General features: G+C 46.2%; 1 protein-coding gene across 19 annotated transcripts in view; it reads right to left on the bottom strand.

Annotated features, from left to right (window-relative positions):
- ank1a (ankyrin 1, erythrocytic a) overlaps positions 1 to 20,846 on the bottom strand; it is a 96,413-nt gene that overhangs the window by 2,984 nt on the left and 72,583 nt on the right. For 10 of the 19 annotated variants that reach the window (XM_030416757.1, XM_030416760.1, XM_030416762.1 and 7 more), the window contains 18 exons: positions 20,252 to 20,367; positions 19,310 to 19,534; positions 18,969 to 19,123; positions 18,665 to 18,876; positions 15,796 to 16,000; positions 15,489 to 15,585; positions 15,128 to 15,356; positions 14,901 to 15,029; positions 14,696 to 14,815; positions 14,236 to 14,320; positions 14,006 to 14,080; positions 13,586 to 13,717; positions 12,528 to 12,683; positions 6,436 to 7,084; positions 5,860 to 6,208; positions 3,286 to 3,369; positions 2,797 to 2,943; positions 1,481 to 1,579 (listed from right to left, as the gene is read on the bottom strand). In XM_030416757.1, the coding sequence (XP_030272617.1) occupies positions 1,508 to 1,579; positions 2,797 to 2,943; positions 3,286 to 3,369; positions 5,860 to 6,208; positions 6,436 to 7,084; positions 12,528 to 12,683; positions 13,586 to 13,717; positions 14,006 to 14,080; positions 14,236 to 14,320; positions 14,696 to 14,815; positions 14,901 to 15,029; positions 15,128 to 15,356; positions 15,489 to 15,585; positions 15,796 to 16,000; positions 18,665 to 18,876; positions 18,969 to 19,123; positions 19,310 to 19,534; positions 20,252 to 20,367 (3,237 nt within the window). In that variant the 3' untranslated portion in view covers positions 1,481 to 1,507. Of the gene's footprint in view, positions 1 to 1,480; positions 1,580 to 2,160; positions 2,944 to 3,285; positions 3,370 to 4,153; positions 4,983 to 5,859; positions 6,209 to 6,435; positions 9,807 to 12,527; positions 12,684 to 13,585; positions 13,718 to 14,005; positions 14,081 to 14,235; positions 14,321 to 14,695; positions 14,816 to 14,900; positions 15,030 to 15,127; positions 15,357 to 15,488; positions 15,586 to 15,795; positions 16,001 to 18,664; positions 18,877 to 18,968; positions 19,124 to 19,309; positions 19,535 to 20,251; positions 20,368 to 20,846 lie in introns of those variants that run through there. The other 9 variants (XM_030416758.1, XM_030416766.1, XM_030416767.1 and 6 more) reach the window with 9 other exon arrangements.

The following is a 20,846-nucleotide window of genomic DNA, read 5'->3' as shown; positions in this document are numbered from 1 at the left end:
TTTAAAATGGCCTAAACGGCTAACTTGTCCACGTTCAAGCGATTCTTATACGTCACTCAGTCCCTCTCTCGTTTTATTCTACAACACATTAGTTCTGCAGAAGCGTTCAGGCAAAAACGGTTGGCAAAAGTGAGTTAACATTCAGCAGCGCGTCGCTTGAAATATCAGTAATCTCAGGAATGTCACGGCCTTTACGTTAGAAAGGGCAAGTCAAGCGCACACACACACACACACATACAAACACACACACACACTACAGCGGCGCCGGGACAACTGGCCTCGCAGCAGCTTTGACCTTGACAGCTGTCGCATAACAAGATCCTTTTTGGGTCGGTTGTTTTGCTGAGTGCACATTGTGCCGACACTTTTTTTTCCGGCTTGTCACAACATGCATGAGGAAATAAACCGAAAGCCTGAAAATCATTTATTTCTCACACTGGGACATTTTGAGCACAGGAGTGTAGATCAATTACGTATTGTGGGGAAATAACTTTCGAGGCCAGAAACGGATATATTTAAACAAACAAAAATCTATTCTGTGCACAATACATTTAGTTACGTAATCGCTGTCATTCACAAATATGAGTCAGTACATTTGGGGTCTGCACCAAAAGGCAAGTGGCCTGGATTTATTTATTTAAGGTTGTAAATGTACTTTTCTGGAACTCAGGCAGGATTATATGGCTTCTAACTACTTATTACTTGCACTAATAACAGCTTCAAAAGAAGGGAAACAGTACAAATACTTCTAGATGTTTCAGGAAACTGTACTTTATCTTTCTGACAACTTTTCCCTTGTACTCTCTACGTTTTAACACAACTATCTAAACTTTCTCCTCCTTACATTTTCAAAACAGGCTCCTTACTTTAGTTTTGATGCGTTTGAGGTGAATAATTGATTATCGATTGTTTTACGACGCTCTGCCAACTCAGAATGGTCGTATTTGACGTCCTGGGAGTGAAAGTCAGCAAATTAACTTTATCTTTCTGGTGCATTTACAAACAGATTTGACAAACTTTTGAGTTTAATTGCCGTTGAATTATATAAATATGACGTGAGGTTCAGTAGGTTTGCACAGAAATGTCCTTCATAGGGATTCTTTTATACTTTGAGTACTTTTAAGAGCTTGTACTTTCTTACTTTTACTTACAGAGTCTTTTTTTACACTTCTCCTTGAGTAAAGAGTGCTTTTACTTTTGCCACCTCTGCTAAAACTCTGTATATCAAATACATGTGATCTAATCCTTATTCCTGATGATCCTTTAGTTGTATTTTTGTACTTTGTGGGCAAAAATGTGTAATTTCTGCTTCAACCGTTTGCTAAACTGAAGATTTCAAGTGTGGTTTTGCTGTGCCAGCATCACATTACATGTCATTAGTGCTGAATTAAAGGTGCATTCAGATGCATTTAATCCAGAGAGACTGGATTAAATGGTCTAGCCCACAGGTCAGACGAGGCACTGTGGGTCGGTCCCGTACCTGCGGGGACGCGGCACTCAGTCTGCCTCACTGCTTAACTCTCCGCAGAGTGGCACATTTCACTATCTGAGCACCTTTCTTCACATCCACAGTATCGGGCTACATCAGAGGGCGGGGGAGGGGTTGGCGGCAGACGAGGTGCGAGGATTGAGAAGAGGTCGGATGACAGGAGCGGAACAAGAGGGCGAGGGGATGTTAGTAGGGGAGGAGGGTAAAATGAAGAAGGAAGAACAGAGGAAGGAAACAGTGCCATGAGGACAAACAACAGATGTCAGAGATGTAATAGAGGAGTGAGACAAATAGGTAAAAGGGAGAGGAAAGAGGGGGGGGGGACAAAAGAAAGAAATTATGTATAAACAGTCAAAGGACAGGAGTGATGGGTGGCAGTTGGAAAGACAGTTGAAGATAAGAGGGCATCAGAAACATCTACAGTCTTTGGGATTCAGAGCAGATCTGCGTCAAATAATATCTGCAAACACACGATGTCTTCATATTCGGATGGCTGAGGTCTGATCACGTGAGACAACACCCAAAGTTTTGAATTGTCTCGATGCGTCAAACCCCAAATCCTCCGCTACTTTATAAAAAAAAAAAACATTACGTGATTGTTAATACTATTTGACGCAGCTCTGCTTCAGAGAGCCTCGCAGGTTTTTGAGTGATACAGCACACAGTCACAGTTGAAGGTCTATAAACTTTAATGAAGGCAAAAAAAAAAAAACACAGTCAGTCGTTGAGATGACTGATTGGAGGAGGCGGGGGAGAAAATATAGTCACTGCAACGAGCCACAGTCAGTTCATTCAGTCATTAAAGTGCATGAAAACAAACATATGAGGTGGTAGGTGCGGTTTAGCGGTGACTAAAAAAAAAAATGATGAACTGTGAGCGCTTCACCCAAAGCGACCGGAGCAAAGTGGACTCGGGTGTTCCTCTTGCATGCGGAAGACGAACACGAAGGCGATCGTGTTTGGGTGGAGGATTAATGTAACAGGAGGTCAGCAGTCAAACAGTTAACCAACCGACACGTTGCACCCATCTTTCCTCTGAACCAATAAATAACAAAACGTTTCAGATCCTGAGAACAAAAAAAACACACAAACTGTTCTCAGTTTCCTATCAGAGTGAAGCTCATGCAGGTTAAGGAGTTCAGGGACCGCGATGGGACGAGACCCTCCCTCCTGTCTACCACAAGCTGGCTACTACATAAATCCGATTCAGTCCATTTTGCGCCTCTAAGAGCTCCCCCGCACATCCTAGCTAGTAACAGAAAGGGGGAGCCTCGGGGTGTTGAGCTGCCCGCAGATCAGAAGCCCACCTTGCTGCTGTCCCGGCCCAGGATGGCGTAGTTAATGAACTGCTCGGCGTCAACCTCCAGCTCGTCCTGCAGAGAACCCTCCACGCTCACCTCCTGAGCCCCCTCCTCACCTGAACCCTTCCCTCTGCGCACAACCTTACGCACAATCTAACACAACACGCACACAGGACAGGAGGGTGGGAGAGAGTGATGGGTGGAGGCAGAGGGTGGGAACAAGGCAGTGAAAAGACAAGAGTTGGTGACACGTAAAAGAAATGATTTTGAACAGTGAAATCTCTCGTTTTTGGGGGGGGATCAAATATCAAATCTACGGTGTGATGTTGCATGTGATGAATGCTGATGAACTTTGTAATGATTATCAGCTTAATAATCATTCTGTGGTGAGATCATGGGTGAGTTTTTTTTTTTTTTTGACACTGACACAAAGGAAACAATAAATTAACCCCAGTTTAAGAATGCAGCATTAAAAACCACGTTGAGATGGCTGACCTTTTTTGTGACGATGTTTCCATGTTCATCCGTGAACTGCTCCTCGCTCACTTGCTCCCCGGGAAGGTCTTCAACCTCGTCGCCCTGTGGACAGAAAAAACAACAACATGCATGCCCTTAAATAATTTCTGTAACTCCGACAAAGGCGTGACTTCCAAAAGCATGAAAAAGTTAAGTAAAGTCAGGCTGGTGGACATGAAATTAGCACCCGGTAAATTACGTTTCGGCATGTTGAAATAGCCGTCGCTGCAGCGTAATTACTCGCGCCATAAAGCTCTCCGCTAATTGGAAACACAGGGAGGGAGATGAGCGACAGATGGGTGAGGGGTCAACGGGATGTTTGTGGAAGCAACAGTTGGCATTTTAAAAGTGTTTCTTTTGTGGCGCCCGTAATTACAGATCATGAGGTTCGCGACAATGCCGCTACAGCCCGTAATAATTCGCAGTTATTCTATTTATAAGCTCAAGGACATTCCTGTAGCTGGAGAAGGCAGGACGAGGGTGCGTCGAGTCCGTGTGGACCTGATTAAACCTGTTAACAGTTGTGTTAACTGTGACAGAGTTCGTAGATACAGTAGGAGAAAAATGCCAAAGAGTCCGGAAGGCTTTTTAATAGAACCGGGAGTCCAAATGTGTCGAACTATTTGGATCCATAACAGGAGGAGATAAACTTAGACACATCTGCACATTGATTTGATGGTAAAATCTAATCACAGGAGTCTTTGTCGTATTCAGCTTTTCCTCCTAAACGCCGTCCTCAGTCTCTCCGCTCACGTCACATCTTTCACCCTCGTTTAATATAAAACTCTGCATTATTTCCTTTTTTTCCAAACGTCTCCTGGACCGGGCTCTGTCGCTCTCTCTGTACCTTGAGGATGACTCTACGGCGAACCACTCTGGTGGTGACGTTCTCCTCCTCGTCAGCCACCCCCTCCACCTCGCCGAGCTCGCGGTCCAGCTGGGTGTGGATGTAGGTGAGCACGGACCGCACGGAGCCGCTGGCTATGTGGAGGACATTCTGACAGCTGATGACCAGGAAAGCCAGCAGCACGAAGCTGAAGAGGAGCTCTGTCACCAGGGCCCACATCGCCCCGCGTTTCTGATCTCCCGGGAAATCAACGAGCCAAAAAACGACAACGCGCTCCTTCTTCCCCTCGCGGCGCTTCTCCCAGCTGAGAGAAAAGGTAACAGCTGCAGCCTTCTGCCACCGGTTCAGTCCTTCAGTTCATGTCCGTTCTCCACCAGCCGGGGCAGCGGGGCCCTTTCCTCGGGTCTCTATTCCTTCTCCTTCCCTCTGTCGGGTCAGGAGTATCCCCTCAGTGACATCAAATCCAAGCAAAGGCAACCTTGGGAGGCTTCTATTCCCACCTCTCTCTCTCTCTCTCTCTGACCATGTGACCGGTGGGCTTTAAATACCTCTGGCTGCTCCGGGGTGGAGTGATAAGAGCACTGACAGACCTCACCCCTGACTTCCTTCAGGTACCTTAGCTACCAACTAATTCTCACCCACACAGCTTAGCAGAAACACTTCCTCCAAAAGTACGTCACAATTAAGCATCACGCAGTATTCAAATGCGACAAAAGCCAAAGTGAGACCGGACCAAGCGACGAGGATTATGAGCCGCATACGACAAAACCTCTTAAAAGCAACAGTCTATTTCTGCTTTCACACACTTTCCCAGCTGAGATCGTCCTTTACAGTGTGGTGCGGCCGGGTTGTGCCAGAAAGTTAACACGTGGGAATGACTTGGGCGAGGATCGCGTAACACGAGCGGGACGGTGAGAATGCCTGCTATATTTGGCCGGACATGCTGCTGTTTGTGCCCATCTTGGGGTCCCGAGCCTATCTGTGTTTGGGTGTGCGTGTGTTTGAGCGTGTGATTGTTTATTGGCTGCGTGTTTAAAGAATCTATCGCGAATAATTTGATACCGGTTTGAGCTCTGAGTCTGACTTTAAGGTCTGACCTTGAAGAGAAAATGCACCAGACTTCTGCTTGATGTCTGATCTGTCCAGTATTTTCTCTTTGTACGTCAGCTTTTTCCTGCGACACGTCGGTTGAATCAAGGCTACTTCATATTTAAATTCCACATATAGAAATCACAGTGGGTTTCTAGTCGTGATAGCAATATAGCTACAGGGATGACAATGTCGTTCTTGATGTTGTTCCACCAGTTTAGCTGATGATCACCTGATCTTTTCTCGAGTGCCGCTATGAGCTTGACGTTTGTTGTTCGTCCCCTCAGGAAAACCTGCAATAACTCCGGCCTCAATACAGCCTGACAGAGCTGCTAGCATGGCTGTAGTCTCGTCGCCTCATTATTATCATTACAGGTGCAATGTGTCAGAATCTGAAGGCTGCTCCGAACAAGTAGGGGGCAGCATACCACCAGAGTTACCACCGACTGCTGCTCACTTTACTGTTCGCTGTAGAAACCAGCTGCTGTTAGCTTGTTAGCTTATCCTACACATCGCACCTTAAATGTGGATGACTTACCAATGCAGTGTTGTGTTTTTATTTAAACACTTGTCAAAGACATCCATTTTATTGTGCATGGGAGGAGCTTCACACTCACCTGGCCCTTCAGGCGCACGTCCTCCCAGGGCCTCAGCTCTGGTACCCTGTGTGGGAAGCCCAAACCCTTCTCAAACGGCTGGGTACCGCGGAAGTGCCCCCGTAAGATCTCCGAGTGCCCCATGTCCCTCACAGGCTGGAGCAAGGCCTCCTGGGACACGTGGGACTGGTCTCCGTCAACGGCGTTACATACTGATGACATCATGGTGTCCATAGCCTGCCTGGGTTTGGGCTGACTGCCCACCCAGGCCTGTGTTGGGTCAGTGACAGGGATCCATCCTGGGCCTGACTGTTCCTGCAGGTAGGAAAGGAAAGAGCCTCCACCACTTCCATTTCCACCATTACCTGACCTGGAAGGAAAGAAAGGATCAATGTGGAGGTGGTACCGTACATGCTCACTCCACAGTAAGCATGTAAAATAACTTATGATAACCCCTTAGCTTTCCTTCCTCTGCAGGACATTGTCAAAAAAAGACTCCAGTTTACCAGGTTAATGAGATGTTAGCACAGATCTGTTTAACAGTTCAGCTGTGTTGCTGTATTTGTCACCTGAGAGGCAGACAGAGGTCTGACTCACCTGTCTCCATTCCGATCTGCAACACAGCTCAGGCCAGGTGACTCACTCAGCCGAGCATACACCCTTTGCTGTCCTGCAACAAGAGAAAGCCCTTCCACTGAGCCCGTCCCTCCTCCTCCACCTCTTCCTCCTCCTCCAGCTCCATCTCCACCAGTCGTACTAGTGAACGCTGATGCCTCCGAACTTGCCTCTGACCCCTGACCATTGTTCAGCCCGTTAAGATTCATCCCAGCGATGGTGCCCCCGAGCGAGGCTGGCGTGGCAGTGCTGAGCGAATCAACGCCCATCTCTGAATCGTCTTCGGGTAGCTCAATGGAGCCACTCAGCACCCCACCCCCTCCGCTGGCCGCGCTGGCCTGACTGGCCGGCCGGCCCAGACTTCCATACGGCAGCCCCAGCAGACCTTCTGAATCATCAGCATTGCTGCACTCCAGCGAGGAGTCCTCCACAGGCACCAGGGAGGGGCTGTTGCCTGAGGGCCACACCTGCACATCAGACATCTCCATGAGGGTGTCTTCTTCTGTGGTGGCTATTGGCGCACAGTCCAGACTGGAGACTTCCTGCCAGTAAGGCTCAGAACCCAGCGGGGAGGGCAGGCTGTACTGCATGGATGCCGGTGAGAGAAGCTCTTCCTGCGCGAGCCCATAACCTGGAGCGAGACAGAGAGAGGCACACTGACACCCGGCCCCCCGCCTCGCTCCCCATCTCACCCCCACAGCACCGGGAGCCCGGGAGGGGGCAAGTGCCCCTGCCCAGGAGCTGGGCATCTAGGGGAGGAGTAGAGGAGGCTGAAGGGACAAATGGGAGAAAAGTGGGGAAGGAGAGAGGGGAGGGCCAAGACAATAGGAGCTGGAATAAAGGTGCAAGGAGCTTAAGACAAGAGAGCAAGGGCAGCTTTTAGAAGAGGGTTTGTCAAGCTCGATCAGCCAGCGCTGACGGTGAGAGCAGCAGCGGCAGCAGCAACAGACACAGCCAGACGGACTGAGAGAGACTGACACTGAGGTTCGGATCCGGCAGTGACTGATGCTGCTCTGCTGGCTGCCACCTGCGGGGAGACGGACAGGAATTACTGCCTCTGCCCCCCAACCTGGGGCCGGGACACACACCTGTCAGGCAGGGACACACACACACATGCCATAAAAACACTCTCGCGCTCTCCGTCTCACGCTCTCACACACGGACAGTCGTACTCAGACGTGCATGCATTCAGACCCACTCAGAAGACAGGCAGGTTAATATTGTAGTCAGGCTGGATAGCATGCACGCAGGCAATCTCATTCTCTCCTCACATAAACGTCGACTCACTCCCCACAGATACGTTCGCTCTCATTGACACACATGTTTATTATAGTACAGTCAGTGTAACACAGCTTCATAAACACATAACCTATAGTATCGCTGAGATTTCTGCAAACACACCAACAGTACACTTGATTTTTCTTTCACTTTGAAAGGCACACGTTGGCTGCCTCAAGCATAGAATTTGTGCAATTAATATCAAATAGAAAAACTGCACGTGGTTGTGCTGTGGACTCAGGTCACTCCTACAGCTGTCTGCAACACCCTTCCTAACAATATCTCTTTGTTATTGTTTTTTGTAAAGGCAGACCTGACATGATAGCGCAACGTCACAACAGCAGCAGGAATTGGTTGTTTTTTTTCTTCCTTTTATTGAGATAATAACTGCAGTTTGCACAAAAGAAAGAAAAATCCAGTTAAGGCCTATGAAGAGTGAACTTTTTAAATCCTGAATCTGCATCATGTAACCTGAGCTATTCTGAAAACTACCCTGGTACGTCAGGTGAAGAGCTAATGTGAGAAAACAACAAACGAATGGCGATGGAGGTAAAGGAAAGTGTGAGCGCTACTATGACTGTAACGGAGGATGAAATAGGAGATGCACCGCGGGGCGACAGTGTGGAGATAAGAGCGAGAGGAGAGGAGGCGATTCCTCTGCTGCATGAGCGTGTGTGCATGCAGCGAGAGCGAGAGAGCGAGAGAGGCCGACTGTATGTGTGCACTGTATAGTGATGAGAACACTGTGCAGAGCGTCGGGTGTAACTTGAGTCATGGCGGCTGCCGAGTACTGCTGAGATTGCAGGAGATATTTGTGACACCGAGCGGCCAGAGAGACCTCTTGTCCTACTTTCTGCTTTCTCATCGAGCCTCCTGACTTCTTGTCTGTTGTCTGCAGAAACTAGGAATCATAGAAATACATATTTTCTTCTTGGTTTTTAGCACTGAATTTGACTCCCGAGTTGTTGTTTTTTTTTAAATCCATTGCTGATGAAATTCACGTATTTTACAGAAGACACTGCAGTATCTGCTTTGTCAGGTTCCTTTCGATCGTCCTGTCTCTCTTTGTCTGCACTTTCTTAAGGCTAACTGTGAGAAAATGTGATGTCATTGTACTTTTAATATCGTATAAACAAGACAAAGTCTGTTTCGGAAACACATTTCTCTTGCAATGAGGTGCAGGATCAGGTGTGTATCTGTGTTTATGTGTATCAAAATTCAGGACCTGAAGCCACGATTATTGTGCTTTGCGTCTGATTTAATTAATCTGTTAATTCATCGAGTATGTCAGTCCTCTCTCTCCATGTTAGTAGATGAGGGAATGATGGTGAAACAAAGATTTGGAGATGAGAGAAAGACAGAAATTAGAGGAATGGGCGAGTGTGAAGTGTGAGCAATGTGCGATTGCTTGACCCCCCTGATTCAAAGACATAAAAAAAAAAACAAAGCGGTGAAGCTCACATGAAAGTACATGTAAAGGAAATATACTTAGACACTGATACACCAGACACACGTGTATATGGAAGACACAAAACACGTATAAAACACAGATAAAGACGCTCACACTGAGACACTCACACGGACTAATTGATGAGTTCACGTTAAACAATACGCACATTTACAATAAGAGGAGGAACAATGTCAAATTGGCCCTCCTACGACACTCACAAAGACATTGAAACATACATTTCACACAAAAGTTACCCGTCAGATGGACACAGTTTACACGTAGAACCAGTGACATACAAAACAACCACAACATTCATACATGAACAGAGCAAACACAAGGCAGAGTTCACAAAAAAAGGTTTGAGGCCTTTTTTAACCCCCCATGGGACAGATCACCGCGGAGGAACAGAGACAGACTGTCGGTTCATCGTCAGTTTGCATGCCATGCAGATATATGTATATATATATATATATATATATGTGTGTGTGTGTGTCTGTTGGTCGAGCAGCATTAGGCGCCAATGCAGCGTTTGAGTCGTCATCTCCAACAAGCCAGCGTCACTCCTGCTCCCTCATCCCAGTGTCGTCATGCAAACACAGGGGGAGATGAGCGATGAAAAGGCAGCCTCGTGCACATGCAGACAGGCAGGAGGTCAGGGGGAAGAAGGGATGGGAAAAGAGGGGAAACGACAGAGAAAATATAAAAGAGAGGAGAAAAAAAAGGAGCAGGAGAGAGACGGAGAGGAATATAAAAATAGGGTGATGGTCACAGACAGAAACAGCGAGAGAGAGAGTGAGGGTCACCTCCCCCCTCCCAGTGGGTGCTGAGTACACAGTCTGCGTGTGAGGGGTATTGGTCACAGAGCGGACACTTAAAGAGGTGGGGGTTTTCAAGAGCACGAAAACAAAGAAAAATGCACGACTAGTCGCGAAAAATTAAAAGATAAAAGATGTGGGTCAGAGGTCAATATGAGGTCGGCATGAGGTCAGAGTTCGGAGAGGAGTGAGAAGGAGGAAGAGTAGGACGGCTAGGCTGCAGATGACATGTCCAGAGAAACACAGAGAGAGGGACAGATTCACAGGGAATGAAAACAGGGCTCCCAAAAGGACATTCAGTGCACCAACATTAGCCCTAAAGAGACTCAAACTACCCCTCATGCAACCACAGGCAGAGAGAATTAAATGCCCCCTTACAAAAGTCTAGAAGGAGAGGTGGCACTAGTGTATTTAAAAAAAAAAAAATATCTTCTAGCCTAAAATAAACCTCGCTTACCTACAATAGAGGTGCACTAAGGAGAACTGATAAGAAAAAAATCAGACAGAATTTAATCTGACAAGAGGGAAAGACAGGTGTAGAGAAAGGTAGAATAAAGGCTGCAGTAGAGCCGATGACAAAATCTATTCGTTCATCTTTTATCCGTAAAACTTTTGAGGAAAAAACAAAACACTCGCTGTTAAAATAGGCCTCTTATGTGGAGGACTGAACCTGAGTTAAAGGAGCAGTTCAACATTTTGAGAGAAGATAGATGCCATTGTCATCGGCGTATGGTGAAAATAAAGCTACCGCTGCCAGCCAGTTAGCTTAGCACGGTATAAAGTAACAGCTCGCCTGGCTCTGAAGCTCATTAATGAATGTTTCACATGTCGTTTACTTAATGATAATAAAAAGGTGCAAAAATAACAATTTCTTGGCCACAGTACGTTTTTGCCAAGAAACCGGAGGAGACTGGAGACAGGAAGACAAAGTTAGGGACAAAAACAGTTAGCCTGGACCAGACGGCTAACTGTTTCCCCCTTTTTTTCCAGTCTTTTAGCTTTAGCTTTAGCTGTAGCTTTAGCATTTAGCTAAGCGAAGCAGCTGCTTGCAGTAGCTTCATATCTACCATACAGACATGGGAGTGGTTTCAAACTACTCATCTAACTTTCGTCAAGAAAGTGAATTATTTCCCAAAGTGTTGAACTATTCCTTTAACATGAAATGAATAAGTTAACCTGTCATACAAACTGAGAAACGAACAAATAAATCTAATGCACAAGAAAATAAGAAAAAAAAATGTGGTCTTCACTGTCCACCACAATATCATATTAAAATGTGTCGCCTGCTGTTTCTTTTCATTTTCTTTCACCTGTTTTATTCATTTATTGGATTATTTCTGATCTTATCCGAGCATTTTATCCCTTGACTCCTTTTATTTGTTGCCTTAAAAAGTCAGGTTTAGTCCTCCACTCGGTCACTGTGCCCATCGGACGGACTTAACCCAGACAGTGGGTCGTGAAAATCAACAACTCGTCACTCTGATCGATGTGAGATAAGCAGAAGAAAACACTGGATCCAGGAATTCAAAGCACCGACGCGTTTTTTGACACCGAACATCAAAGCGGGGACGGCCTTTGGGAGGCAGGTAGCCAGACAGATAGACAGACAAGACAGAAACACGGTTATCAGATTCACTGCAGCTGTGATCTGAACGTCTCCCTTTTCACCCTTTGACCCTCATGGTCGTGTCTGTATATGCATCGTTACATCTCTTGAGTATTGCTCCAGTTTTCACGGAACCGGACCCGTTCACCTGTCGGACTGACTCATCGTCTGCACCGGAACGCAGAGAGGAGAAGCCAGTCCCAGTAAAGAGGGGGAAGCTCGCACCAGTCCAGAGGTGAAAATGGAGTCAATAAGATGTAGGGTATGCATGTGTGAAGGAAACCATGAGGAAAAGGAGTAAAAGACTGAGGACTGACAGTTGGTAAGGAGGTCAGTTAAAGCTAGGCTATACTTACAGTATGATATATGTGGACTGATCATGTATGACAATGTGTTGTTTTATAGACAATATATCACACTAGAATGTCTCTTAATTAATAAAAACCCTCAATATAATCAAAACAACAACAGTGACAACAATAAGGATTACAACTACTGAACATAGGATACTTTACTTATCTCTATGTGGACTACTTCAGTAGGGGGATCCTTGCAAACTCTGGAGATTCAGCGTTAAATCATAGTTTTTTTGGTTGTTGTATACTTCTCTCTACTTTCCATCAGATTAAGTGAATACACAGATGCACTACAGAGGTTGTAGTGCAGTAGGAGTGTCCTGAGTCCCTCTGCATGTTGCTGGGTAAAGTCCTGCAAAAGTTTGTGGCAGCTTTCATACACAACAGCATCACAGGGAGTAAATGAGGAAGACACGGGGACAACAGAGAGAATCTGGTGGGGAACAAACTTAGCTTTGCCTTTCGGAGGGTTTAAGGGGGATACGTTTATTGGAGAGGTGGCTCGGGGTCAAGGCAGAAGGGGACGTGGGGAAGGGGCTGCACTGTGGGACATGGGAGGGGGAACTTACCATTGGTCATACCAGGGGAGAGGTGCTCTCTCTCATTGTTTCGGCGCCTGGTCATGTCACGGGAACCTTGTCTGACGGGCTGAGGCGGCTGGCCCTCCAACATGTTGACTATGTCCATACGGTCGATGCTCTTCAGAGCTGCGTACAGGCTCTCCACTGCGGCGGAGACGCGTGACGGAGGGACACAAGAAGACGTGGAAACAGAGAGAGGAGGGGAAACAGCAAGACCGTTACAACACAATCTGACTGGGTGAAAGACGCAGGAAAGCATCGTGGATAAAGACGTGAGGGCAGAGAAATCCACAGCCACTTCAAGGCTGAATCCCATTTCACCCCTTGGCCCTACCCCTCCGTTTTGCGTGTTCACGTGTAGGGGTGTCCCAGTTCCCGTTAGGACGGAGGGTTAGGGGGAAGTGGTAGGGCTATATACCCCTTCAAACGGAGATTTTTCAGACGCACACTCCGAACGGAGGGCTACGACAGATTTCCCAGAATGCACTGCGAATCACCGGCAAGATGGCTGCTACCGCGAAGGAAGTTCACAAATGTAAGTATTTTCTCCATTAATAAAGTTTTAAAATTTAGGAAAACCGCTGTATTGTCTAGTTTAGCGTTGTTTCAATGTGTAATGGTCATTTTCTTCATAAAATACACACACACAAAAAATCGCTAGTAGTTGAGGCTTCAGGTTAACGTTACCAGGCTGAACGCTACTAGCGGCGCTCTGTGGGCAGCTCTGATAATCTACAGTGATAACGTTATCAATAAAAACTTCGGCAACCTCGCTGCTGGTATTCAATTACATTGATAGCATTATGGGATACGCAGGAATGTCATGCACAAATCGGATGTAACGTTAACATTAGCCTGTGCAGTGTATGCATGAATTTGAAGTTGTGAACGAATTGCGAGTGACTACAGATGACGTACGCGATTGTCGAAGGGTTGTCCTAATTCGGAGGGGTTGACTTTCCTTGGCACTCCGTTTCAAGGGGCAACAGGCAAGGAGTAGGGGTAGAAAAGAGAAATGGGATTGGGCCCAAATCTCATACACTCACTCTTGGCCCTCTTGCCCTCGCGGGTCGCCCACAGGTTGAGCAGCGCCGAGCTCTGCTCCAGCAGCGAGTTGGGATTCTCCACACGGATCTTATTGATGTCATCCACGCTGAGCTGGAGCTCACGGGCCAACTCTGTGCACGAAAAATGATTCAGAGAATATTAAGCAAATGAAGGAAATATTTATATCTCTTCACTCATGAGTCATGCTGTGGCTCTGATCCACGAGAGGCACAATACTCTGCCTGTCAAACAGCTCCGGCTCTTGGCAGGAAAACAGAAAATAATTAGTTTCACTGGCTGGCCGCCATGTTAGAACTTTGTTCAATCGGCGGCGAGCTAGGCAAGCTTGTCCGACATAAGGCAAACATGGAAGGTTTACAGCAAATAAAAGCAGATTCTGTGTATTTGAGTTCACTTACCAGCCCAGCTCAGCCCCAGCTGTTCTGCAATCACCGCCATCTTCAGCTCTGTTCTCTCCATGGCGCTCATCGAAGCTGCACAGACCAGACCAGAGAAGACTACTGAACATCTGACTGTGTTTCAAAGTGAAGTTAAATGTCATCCCTGCATTGGATGTCATATAATTATATCACCACAAGGAAATAAGCAGGTAAAATCATTTACAAGTGGGAGAGTGAACGCCTCATACCCATTGCAGGTTCATTCAGAGCGCTGTATCTTTCTCTCAAAGCCAGCGGGGTCAGAGTTCGCCTCCGGTCTTCACTCCCAATAATCTAAAGGTCACACGCAAACAACATTCAGCACTGAAGTCAGTCAGATACACCACATGTGTGTCTTGTTATAGGTGCGGAAGGATTCCTTCTCTGAAAGTGAACTCACAATATTGTTTGCTACTGTTGTTGTCATGATTTTTAAAATTATATATTTATAGTTGGTGTACAGTCCTTTAGCCACGCCCACAACACACACCTGCAGAGTTGAGTTTGAAACAATGTGGGTGCTGCGTGCTCAGGCCTGTGAGAGCCGGCCAATCAGGGCAGGTTAGGCTTTTCAGGAGTAGGGCGATAAAAGTGACTAATACCGAGCCTTTAACATTAAAGCATGTAAAGATTCTCTAGTAGGCACCAAGTTAAACTATAAACCGTCACCTTGATACATGGAGGCATGGTGATATTGAGGTTGCAGAGCACGTGTTGACTGTCCTCATACTTTGTAGACTTCCGCAGGAAAGACAGAAATCCAGCGGGCTCTTTACTGCTGTCTCTCACCTGAGACACACAGACACAAGACACATATGTGACAGAGCCGAGGAAGTAAACGTAAGCGACAGAAGGGACGGCCAAATGGTGATACCTTCACAGAGACGGGGAGACGGTTGTCTCTGAAGGCCTGGAAGCTAAAGCAGCGCGGCTGCTGGGTGGCCTTCCTCACCGGCACCAGATTCCCTGAACACTCCAGGTGAAGCGGCATTCCCTCCATCACCTGACAGATGCAACACAGGGATTAGCCAAAGTGGGACAACCTCCACAGGACCTGTGTTCTCTGGTTAATGTAGGTATAATATGAGTCTCTGAACTGACCTCTATGTCTCTGCTGCGAGCCACCTCCGTAAAGTTCTCGTGCTGCTCCAGGGTTTTGTCCATCTTATCGTCGGTCATGCAGTAGCACCGCAGGCGGCCCTCACGCAGCTCGTTCATCTTTGCAAACACTACAAACTTGGCCATGTAGGGTACAGCTGACAGCTCCCTGTAGAGCAGGTTGGCAAAGGAGACGGCCTCAGCTGTCCGAGGACAGTCTGCGAGCCAGAACCTGAGAGGAAACAATGACACGGAGTCACACTCCGCTCTTAATCGCAGCTGAGCTGCTTGCTTAAATGATTGGGGACGGCTGCTTTAATGTTATGATGGCTGACGTATTGTTTGTGCTGCCAGCTGGACTTACCGCGCTGAGACATTGGTTGTGAAGCTGGCACATTCATTGGCATACAAAAGCTTGGTGGTGCCAGTAATGTCTTCCCATTGGGCCGGAGCTGTGCCACCTGGGAGTCAGACAGGATCAGAACTGGATGATACAGCTTCAGCAAAGGTCACATAGAGAAGTCTCAAAAATGTAAACTTTCACCACTTTACATCAGCAGTTATGACCCATTAATCTGTCCTCGCCATGGAAGGAAACCGACTCCCCCTGACACAAACGCACACACACTTACTCACCCACCCACACAACTCCCAGTGGTGGCATGCAGTACCTATAACAGAGCAAAGCAGACGCAGACTGGTGGTGTCGCCCTCCCCAGCGTCTCGCGGGCTCTCCTTCCAGGACGGCGGCAGAGGTATACGCAGGCCGATGGGCCGGTGAAACTTGCGCCGCCGAGGCTCCACCGTGACCACGGGGCTAAAGTTTGCCTGGTTGCCCAGCAGCTTTGCAACCAGCTCATCTGGAACTGGCTGAGCCTGAGGTCAAAACGTAAATGATAGAGAGAGAGGGGGGTACGCAACACGGGCACGAGTTTGATGGTATGATAGAAAAAATTGCGAATAAAGAGGGAAACGTAGGATAACGTGACAGCAGATAGATTGAGAAGATGGGAGGTAGATGAGGAGTAAGGAGAGGAAAACCGAAAAGGGAGAAATTAAGGATGAAGAGAAAGAAAGAGAGAGAAGTCCACAGTGAATAACACAGCTCACTTAGAAAGACAATAGCAACACAACTTGGTTGTAGGACTTAATAACTCTTTTTTATTGCAAGATGTAACAATGTGTGTTAACATGAAGCTTTTTTTTTTTACAATCATGAATACAAAATGGATATCAAAGAAAAAAAAAAGGCACTGTGGGTTTGTTTTTTTTTAATCATCAGAGCCACAGAAACATTTGAGTTAAATAGATAAAAAAAAAAAAGTTAAAATCATTCTGTAAATATCTAATTTCACTTACATTCGGTTACATTCACTATTTTCTGCTCGGAGGTTACGACATGTTAGTTCACAAGACATCGTTAGCTCGTCGTAAGTTCATTCATGAGTCTAATAAACACGCAGTAGAAGGTCCATTCACACTGTTTCTAGCTTTCATTTTGGTTTACTGTATCGTATTCTGACAAAGGAATCACAAGTTTCCATCTGATCGTTAACATTAACTTATTCCTATGATCTATATTCATTAAAGATCTTTCAATAAAATAAAAACAGGATGTTAATAATAACAATTAATGCCGTCACAGTGTTAGAAATGGAAATCGCATGCAAATGGAAACTTGAAATAACAAAGTATAACAACATAACAGCAAAGAGTTAAAGAGAAATATTACATGTAATACACTTTTATATTAATGTTAATAAAGGTTTGAAATTAGTAAAACTGTGAGAAAATAAATACAATTATTTAATATCTTTTCACTTATGATTGATAAATGGACAGTTACTTTTAGAGAATATAATCTGCAATTTAACGAAGTGCTCACATTCTGATTTTACAGCAGATTCAGTGATATCATTAATTCTTTGATTGGATGTTTCCTGTTGCAGCAGGATGTTGGAGCAGGACATTAGACAGCGGGGGACAACAGGAAGTCATCGTCCTTTTTAAAGGCTTAAAGGGATATTCTGGTGTAAATTTAATCCATGGTCTAAATCAACGTGAAACTGTGTTAGACTCCCTCTCGAGAGATCAAGTTAGCAGACCGCTAATTTACAGAGTTTTATCAACCTCAGAAACGACCGCACGACAACAATACACTGCAGTAAATGGATCCAAATATAAACCGCCACCAAAAAGCCACAAATAATGCTCAGAACAGCACCAAACTTCAGCAACAGTACAAATAGGGTCTCAGCACATAGTCCGGGGCATCTAACCTCCGCTAGCTTAGCTGGATTTCTACTGAAAAGCTGACTAAATTTACCACTCTTCTGCAGCAGCTTCCTGTTGACGGGAAGTCCCGACGAGTCGATTACCGAGTGCAGTAGAGTTCCGAGGCTCATGGATGAAAATGTATGATTATGACTCCATGGAAAAGCAATCAAAGTTCATATGTGTCTTACCTGCCAGTTTATAACAGTTACTTATCGAGAGCAGACAGGGAAAAGAACGGAATTGAGCATTTCTAACCGCACTCGGTAATCGTCGCGTCGGGACTTCCCCGACCCGGAAGCTGATGGAGGAGAGTTGAAATCTGTTTTTAGCTTCCCAATAGAAATCCAGCTAAGCTAGCGGAGGTTAGATGCCCCGGACTATGTGCTGAGACCCTATTTGTACTGTTGCTGAAGTTTGGTGCTGTTCTGAGCATTATTTGTGGCTTTTTGGTGGCGGTTTATATTTGGATCCATTTCCTGCAGTGTATTGTTGTCGTGCGGTCGTTTCTGAGGTTGATAAAACTCCGTAAATTAGCGGTCTGCTAACTTGATCTCTCGAGAGGGAGTCTAACACAGTTTCATGGTGTGTTAGACCATGGATTAAACTTACACCAGAATATCCCTTTAAAAACAAGTATTTACTGTATAATTGAGCGTTGTAAAGTGTCCTATAAAATCTTGTCTTTGGTGTGTATGTTTGAGAAATTTGAAGACCAGAAAATTGTCACTGTACAGGCACAAAGTGGCTGAAATCTTCAGGTGTTCAGGTTTTTCTTTTAGCACAGTTTTTTGACATTCATGATGACAAAACCACAATCAGTACAAACTCAAGCACAGTCGTTCATGGCGGCAGCAAAGGGATGCAGAAGATTTCCTATCAAGTATGTTTGACTAACTGCACTTAGGTATCTCAAAGTAGTGTTAAGTATGCTAAACACAGAGCTCTGCCGGTGTCATAAATACATTAGTGAGAAACACATCGCTTCAGATGAAACAGACAATAACATATCAGCGCTAAATGAGCAGTACACAGTCGTATAAAGGTGCCAGGTGCATGCACTGTGTGAAAATAAAGGGCAAGAAGGTCCTATAAAGGCAAAATAAACAACAGAAAACTAAAACGGGAAAACTTGGCGCAGGCACTGATGTGATCGGGTCATTCTGAGATCAATCAGAGAACATCCAACATGCGTTTATTCAGGCAACTCAGGCATTAACGATTCTGCCTCTCTTCTCCTTCCTTCTCCTCATCGTCCCATCTCACCTGCAGCCCCAGGCGGACCCGTTTGGTGACTGCCGTCTCGGGAAACGTGGCCTGGACCAGCGGCACCAGTTTACTTGTCAGCGAACCTCCCTCCGGCCCGATCAGGTCGCTCTCTTGCTGGACTCGCGACACGACGGCGAAGTAAAGGGGGAAGTCGGTGGAGATGATGCGGCGGATTCGCTTCTTCCCGAGCTCCTCTTGACTTTCTAAGTCTGAGGAGAGAACGGACAGGGTTTAATTCTCGAGACGTGACGCCACACGATGCTCAACGTGAGGAGTAAGCGTGGCGTGTTTGAACTCTCACCCTCATCCATCCCGTTGAGGATCGTTTCTAGCACCTCGTCGCCGTAGCGATTGCGATGTTCTTTCCAGACGGAGCCGTTCTCGCTCCTCAGCACCACGAGCTCCCGGTCGCCACGACCCAGAGCAGCGAAGTGGGGGATCTCGACTATCACCGGTCTGCAACACACAAACAGGATGTTAATCAGTAACTAGTAATAACACATTGATCAACATGTGTTACTACTTTAGGAGCCAAATGCAACAAACCATAACATTTAATAACCTTAAGTTAACTGCGATAACAAACTGACTGCCAGAGAAACACAACATGTTGACTACTTCCAGTTTCAGTTTCTTCCTCACCCCAGGAACTGCATGCTGGCCGGGCCCAGGGAGATGATCCTGCTGGCCAGCCCCTCTCCCTCCACCAGCGGAGGGGGGCTGGTCAGCTTCTGCGGCTTCACCAGGCGGCAGGTGATGCGGGTTGGTGCCGCACAGGTCCGTGGAGGTATGATGACACGCAGACCGTTATGCCTGCTGCCTCGCATTGAGCCGCCTCGAGCATCTACCATAAAACTGACCAGGAACCTGTCGTTGGACGTAAACATGTGACGATTAGACACCAGGTTTGACTTAAAGGGATATTCCGGTGTAAGTTTAATCCATGGTCTAAATCACCGTGAAACTGTGTTAGACTCCCTCTCGAGAGATCAAGTTAGCAGACCGCTAATTTACGGAGTTTTATCAACCTCAGAAACGACCGCACGACAACAATACACTGCAGTAAATGGATCCAAATATAAACCGCCACCAAAAAGCCACAAATAATGCTCAGAACAGCACCAAACTTCAGCGACAGTACAAATAGGGTCTCAGCACATAGTCCGGGGCATCTAACCTCCGCTAGCTTAGCTGGATTTCTATTGTGAAGCTAAAAACAGATTTCAACTCTCCTCCATCAGCTTCCGGGTCGGGGAAGTACCGACGCGACGATTACCGAGTTCAATTCTGTTCTTTTCCCTGTCCGCTCTCGATAATAACTGTTATAAACTGGCAGGTAAGACACATATGAACTTTGATTGCTTTTCCATGGAGTCAAAATCATACATTTTCATCCATGAGCCGCAGAACTCTACTGCACTCGGTAATCGACTCGTCGGGACTTCGGGACGGAAGCTGATGGAGGATAGTTGAACTCTGTTTTTAGCATCCCATTAGCTTTCCTTTTAGACCATGGATTAAATTTACACCGGAATATCCCTTTAAATTGAGATTAGTTCAAATGAAATGTTCTTCTCTGCTGACCCGGTGTGTATCGGACTGGCGACCGGGCTGACGTTGTCTGACGTCTCGGTCGCCGGGCTGCTGGGAATCAGCGAGTCCTCGTCATATTCTTTGGGCAGTGGAAGAGGAGTGTGTTGCTACAACAGACAGAAGAGACAAAATGTTCACTCTCAGACGAACGCTGTTTATCATAATGTTTTATACGAACCCTGAGGTGTATTACTTACACCATCGTCTGCCTAATGTGATATGGAGACGGCTGTTATGAATGAATTATGAACCCTTGTACTCATTTTCTAGGTGCAGTGAATGTGGAGAAGATACATCGACAACCTTCAATGTCAAGTGAGAAAGAGGATGAAAGTAGAAGATCTGCATCACGTCACAGGCTTTCATATACAAAGTATAACTGTTTTAGTTTATGTTTAGGTTAAAACATGTCGATAACACTTCATATTAAGGTCTTTTTTATTAAGCGTTAGCTCATGCTACTACCTGGAACTTTCATTCTTTGTTTATTACGGTGGCCTCTTTGGACAAAAGATGCAAACTTTGCTTTAGTGTCGAACCATCGGACAAAAGAGAAGCTTCTGTCTTCAGGATCCAATTCATTCTC

Source organism: Sparus aurata, chromosome 5 (assembly GCF_900880675.1).
Source record: "Sparus aurata chromosome 5, fSpaAur1.1, whole genome shotgun sequence".
Lineage (NCBI taxonomy): Eukaryota > Metazoa > Chordata > Actinopteri > Spariformes > Sparidae > Sparus > Sparus aurata.
This window is presented reverse-complemented; position numbering and strand designations above follow the sequence as displayed.